The sequence below is a fragment of the Hoplias malabaricus genome, chromosome Y (assembly GCF_029633855.1).
Source record: "Hoplias malabaricus isolate fHopMal1 chromosome Y, fHopMal1.hap1, whole genome shotgun sequence".
Lineage (NCBI taxonomy): Eukaryota > Metazoa > Chordata > Actinopteri > Characiformes > Erythrinidae > Hoplias > Hoplias malabaricus.
The window spans coordinates 32,736,236-32,754,669 of NC_089820.1; the positions used below are offsets into that span (position 1 = coordinate 32,736,236).

The 18,434-nt window shown below is 37.0% G+C and overlaps 1 protein-coding gene and 1 long non-coding RNA gene across 3 annotated transcripts in view; one reads left to right on the forward strand and one right to left on the reverse strand.

Annotated features, from left to right (window-relative positions):
- Positions 1 to 18,434, forward strand: part of LOC136677979 (uncharacterized) — a 346,523-nt gene that overhangs the window by 179,869 nt on the left and 148,220 nt on the right. For both annotated transcript variants that reach the window (XM_066655712.1, XM_066655713.1), the window contains exons 4-5: positions 10,596 to 10,944; positions 12,133 to 12,261. In XM_066655712.1, coding sequence (XP_066511809.1) covers positions 10,596 to 10,944; positions 12,133 to 12,261 — 478 coding nt within the window. The remainder of the gene's footprint in view (positions 1 to 10,595; positions 10,945 to 12,132; positions 12,262 to 18,434) is intronic.
- On the reverse strand, positions 12,102 to 13,720 carry LOC136677980 (uncharacterized). The gene is made up of 3 exons (XR_010796450.1): positions 13,687 to 13,720; positions 12,425 to 12,633; positions 12,102 to 12,238 (listed from the first exon to the last, which is right to left on the reverse strand). It is a non-coding gene; the product is annotated as an uncharacterized lncRNA (long non-coding RNA).

Here is an 18,434-nt window from a genome sequence, read left to right on the forward strand (position 1 = left end):
AACACGTCATACAACCACATAAAAGACATACAGTATCAAACAGAACAAGTGAGATTAAGACAGAGAACAAGATGAAGTGCTGAGTGACAGATATTGCACTGAATGTAAATACTGGAAATACATATTAAGTATTGCAATATGGTTATGAAACAATACAGGTAGATGGTGTCTGTGTGTAGCTTTAGGGAAAAAAAAACTGTGTTATAGTCTGTTGTGTGTTTTAATTTACCTGTAATGCCTTCCTGAAGGCATCAGTTCAATGTGGTGATGGCCAGGTTGTGAGAAGTCTTATGATATTTTTTGCTCTGGAGAGGTATCGGTGTTTGCAATGTACTCCAGTAAGGGAAGAGAGCGGCCTATGATTTTTTTTCAGCTAACCTAATGACCTTGTGCAGGGCCTTTTTGTCAGCTACTGAGTAGACTGCATACCATGCTGTGAGGCCATATGTGATGATGCTCTCTATAGCAGAGCTGTAAAAAGTCAACATCAATTTGTGGTTTAGATTGTATTTTTTTTCCCAAAGATACAGGAGTGCACTTGGGCTGGTTGGAGAGAAAGTTCATGATCCCAGGAACAGAGATTGCAAGAGAGACCAAGGTGGAGCAGCTTCCTGATGAGAATGTCCGGGATTATTGTGTTGAAAGTAGAGCTGTCACAACCAACATCCGAACATAGGTCCCTCTGTGTTTGAGGTGTTGTAGGGTTGACTGGAGAGTGAAGGTGATGGCATCCTCTGTGGACTAGGGCTATTACAATCATGACATTTTAACAGATGATTATTTGTCATACAAGTAATTACGATTAACAATTTAATTGTCTGTTTTTTTTTTACACCCCCAGTATTTTAATAGTCCTGTATGCTTAATGATAGAATAATAATATACACACACTATTATGGTAAAGAACGTCATTATATTGAAGAGTTTATTCATAAAGGTATATAAAGATATTTGCCCTTTGTCCTGTTTTTAAATAAAATTATATGTTTGAAAATGATATTTGCAAATTCTCAAAATAAGCAAAAAATCTAATCAACTGTACTATGGCTTAAACATCTGTTATTTACTGGCTTGGCATATTCGGAGCAAGGAATGCTAAGGCTATGTTCACACAGCAAGTAAAGAGGCTCAGTCATATGTGACATGGATGTGTCATACATGCGGCTGTGAACAGCACAAATCACATTGAATCTGACTTTTTCACATCAGATTTGGGCCAATTTCATATGATCCATATCCATCTGTGGAAATTTGACTGTCTGAAAGGCCAGGTGGAAATTCAAGTAACTTTTACGTCACTCCTGATGCCGAGAATAATCTCTGTACTACGGGCCAAAGCATTTTTTTTATTTTAGGTGTTTAGGAAGTGGAAATGGCCAGGTCAAAGTATTTCTAAAAAAATACTGGGAAACGAAAACCTGTGAAATTGAAACCAGGTTCCTACCTCCCAGACAGTGAGCATATATCGGTCTACTGGCATAAAAAGGCTGGCACACCACTAACTATAGACCACTGCTGGTCTACCATTGGACTACTCAGATTACTGTCCTGTATACAGGATATAACTGATTTTTAATTTCCTCAAACAGATTTTAAGTTCACAGAGACTTTTATTCTGGAAAACAAACTAATACAAATATTACCAACAACTATGAGAGATATAATAAAGAGTATAAGCCTGATATAACATGATTATACTAAAAATGTTGACACTGTGCTGGATTAAAATTATTTACTAATCTTATTTATAAAGGATAACAAAAAATTAAATTGGACTGTGAATGGAAAAGTGTAAATTTGTATAAAAGTGTTTTTTTTAATAAAACAAAGACCTTTTTAGTAGTTCTATATCAGTTTGAAATTGTTTATGTCATTATGAAGCTGTATAAATGTAGAAATATTAAACAGGAAATATTAAACTCATTATGTGCTAATCTTCATCTATTTTGAAACTCATGTTTGTGGGACACAGGGAAATTTGCACTTAGAATGAAAGAAAAATCAGTTCACTTTTTAATATCTTTAATTAATACTCTGTTTTTAACATAACTCATTTGGAATAAAGAAAAGGTAGGTTTTGTGGCACATTGCTGCACTAAAACGCCAGTCCTAGTCCTTCATTAAAAAAAACGAAAGTGATTTGTATGAAACAGACGGATATTTCCTACTGGTCAGTGCCTGAAGCATCGTTCTTTGTGCGTGAGGGTCAGTTTAAGAGCATGATCTGTTCAGACTAATGTCAGATATATGTCACATTATACAGAATGTGTGAACAGAACAAAAAATCTGATTGGTCACTTGGTCAATTTGATATACTATTACATGTTGTGTGAACGTAGCCTAAGATACTTGCCTGAGAGCCTCCGGAATGGCCAGCTAATGGGAATAATCTGTTGATGCCGTTGTCTTCCCAAGTCAATGTCTGTCCATTGGGGTCGCTGTTGATCCATGCTTGATGATTCTCTGGTAGCCTGAAGTCTGGTTTCGGTACCTTTTGTTAGGCGGTTGGACTCGCCAAACAAGGTGTCCTTTGTCTGATGTCATTTGTCATTATCCCATCATCTGATGTAGGTGATTCTTTGATTAATTTTGAGTAAAGGAGGAATTTCAGCATGGAGTCCCATTGTTCTGTGTGTGTGTCTGTAAGAGTTTTGAGTAAAGGAATGGCAAAATGAGGGTTCTGCGAAAGGTGATGATAGGAGGGGGAGGAAGGAACAGCAGGTGACCAGACCTTAGGTTTCTCTTAACAACGATCATCCAACGGCCACCGGCTTTTGATTGAGCATGATTGAGTCATGTGGGATGCAAACGGCTTTTGGCCGTTACTTCTGGTGGACATTGACCAAATATGGTGGGGTAGGGTCTGTGTGACCTGTGACCTATAAGAATTTTTCTTTTATATAAAGTAGTAGGTGAGTGCCTTTGAAGAACAATTTTGTTCAGATTCTCCTTGATTGCATGAATTTGTTAAATCATCAGCACACATTTAAAATCATTATTTATTAACCGTAAAATTCGTCCATCCATTTTCCACCGCTTATCCGAGTCCAGGTTGCGGGGGAAGCAGTCAGAGTAAAGAAACCCAGACCTCCCTCTCCCCAGCCACTGATTCCAGCTCCTCCGGGGGTATACCGAGGCCTTCCCAGGCCAGTCAAGACATGTAGTCTCTCCAGCATGTTCTTGGTCTGCCCCGGGGCCTCCTCCCCCGTTGGACATGCCCGGAACACCTCACTAGGAAAGCGTCCGGGAGGCATCCAGACCAGATGCCCGACCGTAAAAAATTAGATATTGAATGATAACCTCAAATAATATGGACTGCCATGAGAAGAGATTTGGAAAAAGTTAAACCAACATATTCACACACAGAAAATCACACTTAATGGTATGTTTTTTTCTTACTGCTCAGACAAATAGCTTTTTAAATCTCCTAAAACCTTTGCACAGTACTATATATATATATATATATTATGGCAAGCCAAACAGGAAATATTTAATGAATTTTGATATATATGGAATGAATGCTGATATATATAGTATGAACTTTGATATATATATATATATATATATATATATATATATATATATATATATATATAATGAACGCTGATATGTATAGAATGAACATTGAACACAGTTTTCTTTTTGGGGCAAATTTCAGGCATGTCATTATTGCTCCGGTCGGTAAACGTGTTGCTGCTGCTGCTGAGCGAGAGTGTGACTGTCTCATTTCCGAAGGCTTTACTGCGATCTGTTTATTGTTGCCATGGAGGCAATCACCAGCCTTGCCTTGAGACCGCGGTGCGCGATTTCAAAATAAGAGCGGACAGCGCGATTGAAAAAAAGAAATCATAATTAAAAAATAAAACTTTTCAAAACAGCTCGCGGGCCAGAAATAGGTGCCCAATGGGCCTAAAAAGGCCCGGAGGCCGCTATCTGAGTATGGGGGATATAGAATGAACGCTGATATATATAGAATGATCATGGCATTCCCTTGGCCCAATACTTGTGCTAGATGGCGAGTCACTGCCAAGGACTTCCGAACCATTCTGGAGGATCATGTGCATTCAATGGTTCAAACATTGTATCCTGAAGGTGATTCAGTGTATCAGGATGACAATGCACGAATACACACAGCAAGACTGGTGAAAGATTGGTTTGATGAACACGAAAGTGAAGTTGAACATCTCCCATGGCCTGCACAGTCACCAGATATAAATATTATTGAGCCACTTTGGGGTGTTTTGGAGGAGCGAGTCAGGAAAAGATTTCCTCCACCAGCATCATGTAGTGACCTGGCCACTATCCTGCAAGAAGAATGGCTTAAAATCCCTCTGACCACTGTGCAGGACTTGTATATGTCATTCCCAAGATGAATTGACACTGTATGGGCCGCAAAAGGAGGCCCTACACCACACTAATACATTATTGTTGTCTAAAACCAGGTGTTTTAGTTTCATTGTCCAACCCCTGTATGTCAGCTTTCATTATATATATATCAGAGTTCATTATATATATATATATATATATATATATATATATATATATATATATATATATTATGGCAAGCCAAACAGGAAATATTTAATGAACTTTGATATATATAGAATGAACGCTGATATATATAGAATGAACTTTGATATATATAGAATGAACTTTGATATATATAGAATGAAAGTTGATATATATAGAATGAACGCTGATATATATAGAATGAACGCTGATATATATAGAATGAAAGTTGATATTTATAGAATGAACGCTGATATATATAGAATGAACTTTGATATATATAGAATGAACTTTGATATATATAGAATGAAAGTTGATATATATAGAATGAACTTTGATATATATAGAATGAACGCTGATATATATAGAATGAAAGTTGATATATATAGAATGAACGCTGATATATATAGAATGAAAGTTGATATAAATAGAATGAACGCTGATATATATAGAATGAACGCTGATATATATAGAATGAACTTTGATATATATAGAATGAAAGTTGATATATATAGAATGAAAGTTGATATATATAGAATGAAAGTTTATATATATAGAATGAACTTTGATATATATAGAATGAAAGTTTATATATATAGAATTAACTTTGATATATATAGAATGAAAGTTTATATATATAGAATGAACTTTGATATATATAGAATGAACGCTGATATATATAGAATAAACTTTGACTGTCTCGTTTCCGAAGACTTTACTGCTATCTGTTTATTGTTGCCATGGAGGCAATCACCAGCCTCGCGGTGCGCGATTTCAAAATAAGAGCGGACAGCGCGATTGAAAAAAAAAATCATAATAAAAAAAAACTTTTCAAAACAGCTCTCGTGCCAGAAATAGATGACCAATGGGCCTAAAAAGGCCAGGAGGCCGCTATTTGAGTATGGGGCATATATAATGAACGCTGATATATATAGAATGATCATGGCCAAGGACTTCCGAACCATTCTGGAGGATCATGTGCATTCAATGGTTCAAACATTGTATCCTGAAGGCGGTGCCGTGTATCAGGATGACAATGCACGAATACACACAGCAAGACTGGTGAAAGATTGGTTTGATGAACACGAAAGTGAAGTTGAACATCTCCCATAGCCTGCACAGTCACCATATCTAAATATTATTGAGCCACTTTGGGGTGTTTTGGAGGAGCGAGTCAGGAAACGTTTTCCTCCACCAGCATCACGTAGTGACCTGGCCACTATCCTGCAAGAAGAATGGCTTAAAATCCATCTGACCACTGTACAGAACTTTCTCAAGATAAATTGCTGCTGTATTGGCCACAAAAGGAGGCCCTACACCACACTAATGCATTATTGTTGTCTAAAACCAGGTGTTTTAGTTTCATTGTCCAACGCCTGTATGTCAGCTTTCATTCTATATATAACAGTGTTCATTCTATATATATAAGCTTTCATTTTATATATATCAGCGTTCATTCTATATATATCAGCGTTCATTCTATATATATCAAAGTTCATTCTATATATATCAGCGTTCATTCTATATATATCAAAGTTCATTCTATATATATCAACTTTCATTCTATATATATCAGCGTTCATTCTATATATATCAGCTTTCATTCTATATATATCAGCGTTCATTCTATATATATCAGCGTTCATTCTATATATATCAACTTTCATTCTATATATATCAGCGTTCATTCTATATATATCAGCTTTCATTCTATATATATCAAAGTTCATTCTATATATATCAAAGTTCATTCTATATATATCAACTTTCATTCTATATATATCAGCGTTCATTCTATATATATCAGCTTTCATTCTATATATATCAGCGTTCATTCTATATATATCAAAGTTCATTCTATATATATCAACTTTCATTCTATATATATCAGCTTTCATTCTATATATATCAGCTTTCATTCTATATATATCAGCGTTCATTCTATATATATCAGCTTTCATTCTATATATATCAAAGTTCATTCTATATATATCAACTTTCATTCTATATATATCAGCGTTCATTCTATATATATCAGCTTTCATTCTATAGATATCAGCGTTCATTCTATATATATCAAAGTTCATTCTATATATATCAACTTTCATTCTATATATATCAGCGTTCATTCTATATATATCAGCTTTCATTCTATATATATCAGCTTTCATTCTATATATATCAGCGTTCATTCTATATATATCAAAGTTCATTCTATATATATCAACTTTCATTCTATATATATCAGCGTTCATTCTATATATATCAGCTTTCATTCTATATATATCAGCGTTCATTCTATATATATCAGCTTTCATTCTATATATATCAGCGTTCATTCTATATATATCAGCTTTCATTCTATATATATCAAAGTTCATTCTATATATATCAAAGTTCATTCTATATATATCAGCGTTCATTCTATATATATCAGCGTTCATTCTATATATATCAACTTTCATTCTATATATATCAGCTTTCATTCTATATATATCAGCATTCATTCTATATATATCAGCTTTCATTCTATATATATCAAAGTTCATTCTATATATATCAGCGTTCATTCTATATATATCAAAGTTCATTCTATATATATCAACTTTCATTCTATATATATCAAAGTTCATTCTATATATATCAGCGTTCATTCTATATATATCAGCGTTCATTCTATATATATCAACTTTCATTCTATATATATCAAAGTTCATTAAATATTTCCTGTTTGGCTTGCCATAATATGTATATATATATATATATATATATATATATATATATATATATATATATATATATATATATATATATATCAAAGTTCATAATTAATAATTTATAATATAAGCCATAATTTATATATATATATATATATAGAGCCCCCTTGCCCCCTTCAACCTTTTGCCACATTTCAGGCTTCAAACATAAAGATATAAAATTTAAATTTTTTGTGAAGATTCAACAACAAGTGGGACACAATCGTGAAGTGGAATGAAATTTATTGGATGTGTCAAACTTTAACAAATAAAAAACTGAAAAGTGGGGCGTGCAATATTATTCTGCCCCTTTACTTTCAGTGCAGCAAACTCACTCCAGAAGTTGAGGATCTTTGAATGATCCAATGTTGTCCCAAATGGCTGATGATGATGATAAATAGAATCCTCCTGTGTGTAATCAAGTCTCAGTATGAATGCACCTGCTCTGTGATAGTCTCAGGGTTCTGTTCAAAGCGCAGAGAGCATCATGAAGACCAAGGAACACACCAGGCAGGTCCGAGTTACTGTTGTGGAGAAGTTTAAAGCCGGATTTGGATACAAAAAGATTTCCCAAGCTTTAAACATCCCAAGGAGCACTGTGCAAGCAATCATATTGAAATGGAAGGAGTATCAGACCACTGCAAATATAACAAGATCTGGCCATCCCTCTAAACTTGCATCTCGAACAAGGAGAAGACTGATCAGAGATGCAGCCAAGAGACCCATGATCACTCTGGATGAACTGCAGAGATCTACAGCTGAGGTGGGAGAGTCTGTCCATAGGACAACAATCAGTTGTACACTGCACAAATCTGAACTTTATGGAAGAGTGTCAAGAAGAAAGCCATTTCTCAAAGATATCCATAAAAGTTTGCCACAAGCCACCTGGGAGTCACACCAAACGTGGAAGGAAACCAAAATCGAACTGTTTGGCCACAATGCAAAATGATATGTTTGGTGTAAAAGCTACACAGCTCATCACCCTGAACACACCATCCCCACTGTCAAACATGGTGGTGGCAACATCATCGTTTGGGCCTGCTTTTTGTCAGCAGGGACAGGGAAGATGGTCAAAATTGATGGGAAGATGGATAGGGCCAAATACAGGACCATTCTGGAAGAAAACCTGTTGGAGTCTGCAAGAGACCTGAGACTGGGACGGAGATGTATCTTCCAACAAGAAAATTATCCAAAACATAAAGCCAAATCTACAATGGAATGGTTCACAAATAAAATATAGCAAGGTGTTGGAATGGCCAAGTCAAAGTACAGACCTGAATCCAATCGAGAATCTGTTGAAAGAGCTGAAGACTGCTATTCACAAACTCTCTCCATCCAACCTCAGTGAGCTCGAGCTGTTTTGCAAGTAAGAATGGGCAAGAATTTCAGTCTCTCGATGTGAATACTGATAGAGACATACCCCAAGAGACTTGCAGCTGTAATTACAGAAAAAGGTGGCGCTACAAAGTATTAACACAAGGGGGCCAAATAATATTGCACGCCCTACTTTTCAGTTTTTTATTTGTTTAAAAATTGACACATCCAATAAATTTCATTCTACTTCACAATTATGTCCCACTTGTTGTTGATTCTTCACAAAAAATAATTTTAGATCTTTGTTTTAAGCCTGAAATTTGGCAAAAGTTTGAAAAGTTCAAGGGGGCTGAATACTTTCGCAAGGCATTGTATTATATGTACATACAGGGTGGGCCATTTATATGGTTACACCTTAATAAAATGGGAATGGTTGGTGATATTAACTTCCTGTTTGTGGCACATTAGTATCTTTAGTTTCGTAGCTTTATTCTTCCATGAGTTGTTTACAAATTTCTGACCACTTATAAAATGTGTTCAAAGTGCTGCCCATTGTGTTGGATTTCCAATGCAACCCTCTTCTCCCAATCTTCACACACTTATAGCTACCCTGCAGAAGAAATGCTAACACAGGCTTCTAGTATCCGTAGTTTCAGGTGCTGCACATCTCATATCACAGCATAGGCAATTGCCTTCAGATGACCCCAAAGATAAAAGGTCTAAGGGGATCAGATCGGGAGACCTTGGGACCATTCAACTGGCCCACGATGACCAATCCACTTTCCAGGAAACTGTTCATCTAGGAATGCTCTGACCTGACACCCATAATGTGGTGGTGCACCATCTTGCTGGAAAAATTCAGGGAACGTGCCAGCTTCAGTGCATGAAGAGGGAAACACATCATTATGTAGCAATTTCGCATATCCAGTTGCCTTAAGGTTTTCATTGATGAAGAAAAGCCCCACTATATTTGTACCCCATATACCACACTATACCATCAATGTTTTGCTCCAACAGTCTTGGAGTGATCTATCCAATGTGGGTTAATGTCAGACCAATAGTGGTGGTTTTATTTGTTAACTTCACCATTCACGTAAAAGTTTGCCTCATCACTGAACAAAATCTTCTGTGTAATCTGAGGGTCCTGTTCTAATTTTTGCTTTGCCCATTCTGCAAATTCAGTGCACCGATCTGAGTCATCCTCGTTGAGATGCTGCAGCAGCTGGAGTTTGTAAGGGTGCCATTTGTGAGTAGCTAATATCCGCCGAAGGGATGTTCAACTAATGCCACTGTCCACTGACATGCGGCGAGTGCTATGCTGTGGGCTCTTGCTAAATGAAGCTAGGACAGCCACTGATGATTCTTCATTAGTGACAGTTTTCATGCGTCCACATTGACAAATCCAACACTGAACCAGTTTCACGAAACTTGGCAAGCAGTTTGCTAACTGTAGCATGGAAGATGGGTGATCTTGTAGGGTGTCTTGCATTGAAATCTGCTGCAATGACCCGATTACTGCGTTCACCAGACATCAACACAATTTCTATCTGCTCCTCACGTGTTAAATTCTGTGATATGTCAATGGCTGTAAACAAAGAGAAACCTGTAAATAACTCATGAAAGAATAAAGTTAAAACCATGCACACCATTGTTTTTCTTGTGAAATTCCCAATAAGTTTCATGTGTTACAAAATTTCCACCCTCCCATATACTAATGTGCCACAAACAGGAAGTTAATATCACCAACCATTCCCATTGTTATTATGAAGGTGTATCCATATAAATGGCTCACCCTGTGTGTGTGTGTATATATATATATATATATATATATATATATATATATATATATATATATATAAACTTATATAATGTATTATATGAGCTAAATAAGTGAATGGACTGAGAAATTACAAAAATGATTGATTTTTTTAAATGAGTATATGTAGATTATATTTTTATCAGTAAGAAAAACAGATTGTGCATATTAAAATATTGCTTTGGACCACAATTCTCCAGACCATTTACAAAGCAGCTACCGATGAAGCCACAAAGGAATGCATGGAAACTGACACCATACAACCTTACCACAAAGAGTATATAACCTTGACTTTCAAGATGGCCATGGTCAGTCAGGAGAGTCTGGAGCAAGGGGAAGAGGACAGAACGGAGCTGACTGAATGCGAGTGGGAGAATGACGACATGGAGTACAGTAAGGAGCTAGTCCTGATTTCGATGAGCAAAACAAGAGTGGCTGTTTTGAAAGAAAGAGGCTGTGATCCCGAACATCCCTGCAATAACTACGGTATTGGGGGCTGCAACTTCAGTAATGTGGTGCTGGCAGCAGAAAAGTGTGAGGTTACGACAGGTAAGGGCTATATAAACTAAAGATTTTCATTTTTAACACCTTGTAATAGTAAAATGTTGCTCATCCTTGGCTCAAAAATTGTCATTATTTATGAGTGGTTATATTTATTTCATAAGTGAAACTTACACAAGATAATGGATCATATTGCTTTGTAGTTCCTGAATGAATCAGTTTATGTAGCCATATTTAATAGGTTTATTACTCATTTTTGATGATTCAAGGATCTGAGCAGAAATTTAGTCTCAGAGGAGATATAGTTAAATCCTTGTCTTTAATTCAGCACATTAACATGAGTGTTATCTCAGCAAACCTGAGAACAGCATGAATCTTTACAGATCTGTTTAAACTCTAAAAGAGACAAATGAGTGACTCCTGGGCTCATTTACTAGAGGAAATATGAAGGCATCAAAAACTAAAAATCAATTAAATATAGCCTTATTTTGCCATTTTAGTGCGTAACATTTCAGTAAACTACCAAAGATATACAGGTGCTGGTCATAAAATGAGAATAATAGACCTAATTAGAAAATTAGATTAATAGAATAGAACCTGACTGAAAGACCATTTAATGGTCTTTGCAGGTGTTTGAGTTAATTACCTCATTAGAGTGTAGCAACACGTCTTTAATTTTGAACCTTTTCACACTATTCTAATTTTCTCAGATACTGAATTTGGGGTTTTCATTAGTTGTCAGTTATAATCATCAAATTGAAAGAAATAAACATTTGAAATATCAGTCTGTGTGTAATGAATAAGTATAATATACTTACTATAAAGTTTCACTTTTTGAATGGAATTACTGAAATATATCAACTTTTTCATGATATTCAAATTTAAAACATTCCTTAACATTAGTTCTGGCCACATTTTATATACGCATTCCAGCATATTAACAGTTGCATTGCATTAGAATAGTAATGCCATAGAAGCATTTTGGTTCCATAAAGAATAATGTTTAAGAGATCTGAAAAGAAACTTAAAGGTTTAAAAATCCATCACTTGATCTTAAGGTCGTATTAGCAAAAATGGTATTTTATGGAAACCTTTGTAGCACCATTATTTGTAAGAGTGTAGATGAGTGAATAAATAAAATCAAAAGCATTTGCACATTTAAATATCAGAACAAAAACTATTTAGTTTTTAATTATAGACTAACATTCTGTTAAACATTTTTGTTGATGTTTTCAGTCCACAGACAATGTATTAAGAAGCGCAGTGAACAAACACTTTTGATCCGCAGTTATCTTGACACCACCATCGACTATGAAGCCATTTCCCCTGGGAGGAGAAATATCTGTGAAGACAAGGCCACCTCAGGTCAGCAAATATCATGTTATGATGACATAAGGTTTTATTGATTCCACAGGAGGAACCTTACCAGACTCAAATCTTATTTTTTAAAAACAGAACACATACGTTCATTCATTCATTATCCGTAACTGCTTAGCCTGTTCAGGGTAGCGGTGAGTCCAGAGCCTACCTGGAATCATTGGGCGCAAGACGGGTATACACCCTGGAGGGGGCACCAGTCCTTCAAAGGGCAACACAGACACACGGATACTTTTGAGTCACCAATTCACCTACCAACGTGTGTTTCTCGACTGTGGGAGGAAACCGGAGCACCCGGACAACACACCAACTCCTCACAGACAGTCACCTGGAATGGGAATCGAACACACAACCTCCAGGCTCCAGGCAAAAAAAAAAAAAAAATCACAGTATTGGTCGTTACAGCACCAGTATAAATAAGCATATTTTATATCAAGGCAAACAAATAGGTGGAAAAACATATCTGATGTTTAGGGCAGCCTCTGAGAACAAACTGGATTCACTGAAGGATAGCATAATGAAGTGTGTTTTTAGAGAGAATGGCAGGGGGCACTGTAAGGCTTTTGGCCAAAAATAACAAATGCCATAAAGTTAAACCTCTTTTTGCAATTACTTCTAGAAAATGGGACAGTAACAAACAGTGATGTAACCAAGTCCTGTGTGATGCTGGACAAGAAAGGCAGAATTTACAGTGGGTATATCTTTTTTAGTCTGACATGAGAAATTGAAGGGTTGAAAAATTATTTTTGTTACCCAAATTCATAAGTACATGCATTGTTCCTATAATCAGAAAAAAAAGGTAGCAATCTGTACCAAGAAAAGGTACAATCGCTTGTCACTGTGGCAGTACATAAATGTACTTTTATTCATAGGAACAAATGTGTACCCTTACAGACCACTCAGTGGTCTTTCGAGTGGTACAAATATGTTCACATAGGGTACTGTAATGTGGCAGCTCACCCAGGGGTGGATTGGAACAGGGCAAGCCACCAACAGAGCACTAGAGAAATAGGCCTCAAGTGCAGAGACACACAAACAATCCCTCTGGATGTTAAGAGTGCCAGAAAAATGAAACACAAGAGAGGAAAACTTAAAGATATCAGGGGAAAACTGAACAGCTCAAAATTACTGAGCAAAAGAAAAAAGGCGAGAGTTTCCCAAAACAAGAAGAGACAAAAGAAAGATAGAATACAGTCACTGGCAAAGAATGAGTGGGAACAAAAAAAAAAAAAAAACACAACTTATTTTATTTATAATTTATTTATACCAAAAATGGTAAAGAAAATATTGAATCCCAAGGGAAACCAGAGAAACCCTCAGAAAAACTCAGAGGCAAAGCTTGGTGGAGAGCCAGAAGATAGAGAGAAAGGAAGAATCAGGAGAAAACTCAAGGGGCTTTACCAAATAACCTACCAGGCTTGTGCGGCACTCTGAAAAGAGAAACCCAAGACTGAGCACTGAGGTGTGTGTTGGCTTCCCTTAAGTAGGAGTAGCCCAGGTGGAACTAATTGCCTCAAATTAAGAGTGTCTCTGTCTCCCTTTAGTGACTGGGGGTGGCTTAGCAGGCAGCCTCACCCCAGCCCCAGGCAGACCTCCTACAGGTACTGCCACAGTGACAAGACCAACTGTACCTTAAATATGACAATTATGTTCTTTTTACTGTTTCTTCAGAAGACAAATCTGTAACAATTAATAGAAAGAAATACATTTTTTTCTGTTTTATTAGACCTAAACCTGAGAATCTTATATTAATTACAACACAAAAATGTAAATCTCTGGCCCCCTCCACATCTTTTGGTGTACTGGCCTGTCTTCTGGTATCTCCTCCATGCCCTGGACACTGTGCTGACAGTCAAAGCAATCCTTCTTGCCACAGTGTAGCGTGGGAACAGTATTTGGATTACTTATGCTTAATTGTGTTTATTAATTATGGATTATTATTTTATTATTATTACATTTTATTAATAGTAATATTAACAATTTATCTTAAATTTGGAAACCATGCCCCACTAGAATTTTTTTTTCAGGATTTTCAGACTCTTTAATGAGACTTATATAAATATACAACAATATTATTTCAAATCAAAGAACACTTTATTGAAAAGAAACAATATTCATTTGATAGACATAGCACAATTATTATAACCTCACAAACGGGGATCAATGCAGATGAAACCCTTCTTATCAATCAATCAATCAATCAAATTTTATTTATATAGCGCTTTTCACAACAAAAAGTCGTCACAAAGCAGCTTTACAGAGATCCGGGTCCAAGCCTCCTATGAGCAAGCCAGGGGCAACAGTGGCAAGGAAAAACTCCCTCAGCACACGAGGAAGAAACCTTGGAAGGAACCAAGACTCATACGGGGAACCCATCCTCCTCGGGTCGACACCGGAGACACAACAGAGAACAGAAGTAAAAGTGAAATGACCGATGAAGGGGTTATAGTAATATAAATGTAGTATATTAGTGATGATAGAGAAGCAGAAATGAAAATGGTGAGGATGATGATATTAGTGATGTATGAGTCTGATGAAGGAGGAGGTGATCAGGGATTCAGTGTGAGTTAAAATTAGGTGCAGAGTTAATCTGAAATAAAACAGCATGGCCAAGCATGATAGTGTAGATGAGACAAGGACAGGATCTTGTACAGGACACAGGGGCTGGATCAGGGCAACACCTGGAGAGCAGCAGGACATCTCAAAGCATGAGAGAGAGACAGGAGAAAGAAAGCCAGACAAAGGGAACAAATAAAAACACAGAGGTTAGTAGGGTCATGGTAAAGAACGGGGAAATTTGTCCTGCGAAAAAAGCTTCCACTGGTCAGGCAAGAGAACCCAGCGACAGACAGCGTGTTGGCGGTTACTACACAGCTAACTAAGAATGCTGTAGCTATGGTGATATGACAGGGTTAACACAGAACAGTGATAATATGAAAACCAGCCCGAACACCAATATAGAAGGAGTAACCTGAAGGTGAGTGATTAACCAAAAGCTTGTTTAAAAAGGTAGGTTTTTAATCTAGATTTAAAGATTGAGAGTGTGTCTGAGCCCCGAACAGTAACCGGAAGGCTATTCCAGAGTTGAGGAGCTTTGTGAGAAAAGGCTCTTCCTCCTGCTGTGTTTTTCTTAATGCGAGGAACAAAGAGTAGATGGGCATCCTGTGAACGAAGTGTACGTGACGGGCGATAAGGTATGAGAAGTTCAGTAAGATACTGCGGGCCTAAACCATTTAGAGATTTATAAGCTAAGAGGAGTATTTTATAGTCAATGCGAAATTTTACAGGTAGCCAGTGTAGGGACGAGAGAACTGGGGTGATATGTTCGAATTTTCTAGCTCTAGTGAGCACCCTGGCTGCTGCATTTTGAACTAACTGAAGCTTGTGTAACGCTTTGCACGAGCTCCCTGCCAGGAGCGCATTGCAGTAGTCTAGACGTGAAGTTATAAAAGCATGCACTAGTTTCTCTGCATCTTTTAATGATAAAATATGCCGAATTTTGGCAATATTGCGTAGGTGGAAGAAGGCGGTTTTGACTGTATTGGATATGTGGGTATCAAATGTGAGAGTCGAATCAAAGGCTACCCCTAAGTTTTTAATGATGGCATTGTGTTTTACTGTTGAATTATCAATAGCAGCATTTCTGAGTGAATGTATCTGAGTATCTTTACCTAGTAACAAGACCTCAGTTTTATCAGAATTTAACATGAGAAAGTTTTGCATCATCCAGTCTTTAATTTCAGTTAGACATTCTGTTATTTTACGTAGACAAGCAACATCATTGGGTTTGGCTGATATATACAGTTGTGTGTCATCAGCATAACAGTGGAATTGAATCCCATGCTTACGGATTAGTCGACCCAGTGGCAGCATGTAGAGTGTGAACAATACAGGGCCGAGCACTGATCCTTGTGGAACACCATATTTAACTAAAGTATGATTAGAGGATTTATTATTCAGATAAACAAATTGGTAACGATCGGATAAATAAGATCTGAACCAAGAGAGGGCAGATCCTTTTATTCCTACCAGATTTTCCAGCCTATCAAGAAGCATCACATGATCTATGGTATCAAATGCTGCACTAAGGTCAAGCAGCACCAGAATAGATATATAGCCCTTATCATGTGAAAGGAGTAAGTCATTAGTTACTCTTGTTAGAGCCGTTTCTGTGCTGTGATTTGGTCTAAATCCAGACTGAAAAATGTCATGAATGTCATTGTTTTGTAGATAAGAGCACAACTGCTGTGACACGACTTTTTCTAGAATCTTAGCAATAAAAGGGAGGTTTGAAATTGGCCTGTAGTTTGCGAGTACGAGAGGGTCAAGGTTGGGTTTTTTAATAATTGGTTTGATTACCGCTAGTTTCAGAGGTTTTGGTACATATCCAATGTTGAGGGATGAGTTTATTATTGTGAGCAATGGTCTAATGAGTTTAGGTAAAATTTGTTTAAATAATTGTGTTGGTACAGGATCCAGTAAGCATGTAGTTGATTTAGATGAGCTAATTAAACTAAGCAAGTCATTTTCATCGACAGAATTCAAGTAGTCTAAGTGCACCTCAGAGCTGGCGGGGGGTTCATCTACGGGAGCCGATGTGACTTTGGACTGATTTTGGATTTTGAGGCGAATGCAGTCAATTTTATCATTAAAAAACATCATAAAGTCATTGCTACAGAAATCAGAGGGAACAATGGGGTTGATTTCCTTTTTGTTTCCAATTAGATTTGATACAGTGCTAAAAAGGAATCTAGGGTTGTCTTTGTTGTTTTCTATAAGGGAAGAGATGTACTGTGATTTGGCTTTAGATAGGGCATGTTTGTAGTCGGTGAGGCTGTGCTGCCATGCAATTCGGAAACATTCTAGTTTTGTGTGTCTCCATTTACGTTCATGGTTACGGGCAGCCAGTTTTAATGCACGCGTGCTGTCACTGTACCATGGAGCAAGCCTTTTCTCTCTAAATTGTTTGGTCTTGACTGGTGCAACACTATCTAGGTTTGTACACAATAAGTGTTGTAGGTTGTTTGTAATGAGCTCAAGGTCATTTGGGTGAGTTGGAGAAGAAATGGTGGTAAGGTCTGGAAGGTTGTTGATAAAATCACTAACTGTTGAGGATGTTATAGTGCGCTTTCTAATATAGCGTGGTTGTGGACAAATATCAAAGTTTAACGCTATTTCATATGTGATTAGATGGTGATCAGAGATGGTCTCATGTAGCGAGAGATTGGATAGATTCTTTATCTCAATGCCCCGTGTTAACACTAGGTCCAATGTGTGTTTGCATTGATGAGTGGGCCCAGTAACATTCTGAGTGAACCCTAGCGCATCCAAAATTGATTCAAATGCAATTTTAAGTGGATCATGGTCCTTCTCAAAGTGAATATTGAATTCACCAACAATTAAGGCCTTTTCTGACACGATAACTACACTTGAGAGAAAATCAGCAAATTCACAAAGAAATTCTGTATAAGGGCCAGGAGGATGATAGATTGTGATGAGCATAAATGAGTGCTGCCTTTTTGATGCAGTGACTTTAAGAGTAAGTACTTCAAAGGATTTAGTATCATAACTAGATTTTTGTGTTGTGTCAATGGTAGGGTCATAGATTGTGGCTACACCACCACCACGACCAGATGTTCGTGGGCAACTGTAATAGCTGAAGCCAGGGGGAGTGGACTCATTTAGGGCAATGTATTCATTGGCTTTAGCCCATGTTTCGCAGAGACATAATGCATTGAGTTTGTTATCAGTAATAATATCACAGACAGTGAGTGCTTTGGATGTTAGAGATCGTATATTTAAAAGCCCTAATTTAATGCTGGAAGTGCTGAAATATTGCGTTCGCTGCAGTGCCTTGGTGTTAATTCTAATTAGGTTGTTAAAAGGTTCTTATGAGTCTTATCAGTGGCTTGGCGATATGGCTAGTGTAACTAATATGAACTATTCTAATGAAAGTTAACTAGTGCTTAAATTGTTTACCAAGGGACTAATTAGACATCATCTCTGAAAATGATATCTGAGCCTTACTGTAACGCAGTCCTTGCCAACCGATGGATCGATCCAGCGGATCAGTCTCCATACTGGTTTCTCAGGACTTGGCTGTGTCCGTGTGCTGATGCCTCTGGAGGAGGGAGTGGTCGCCTCAGCGATTAAAAAGGCTG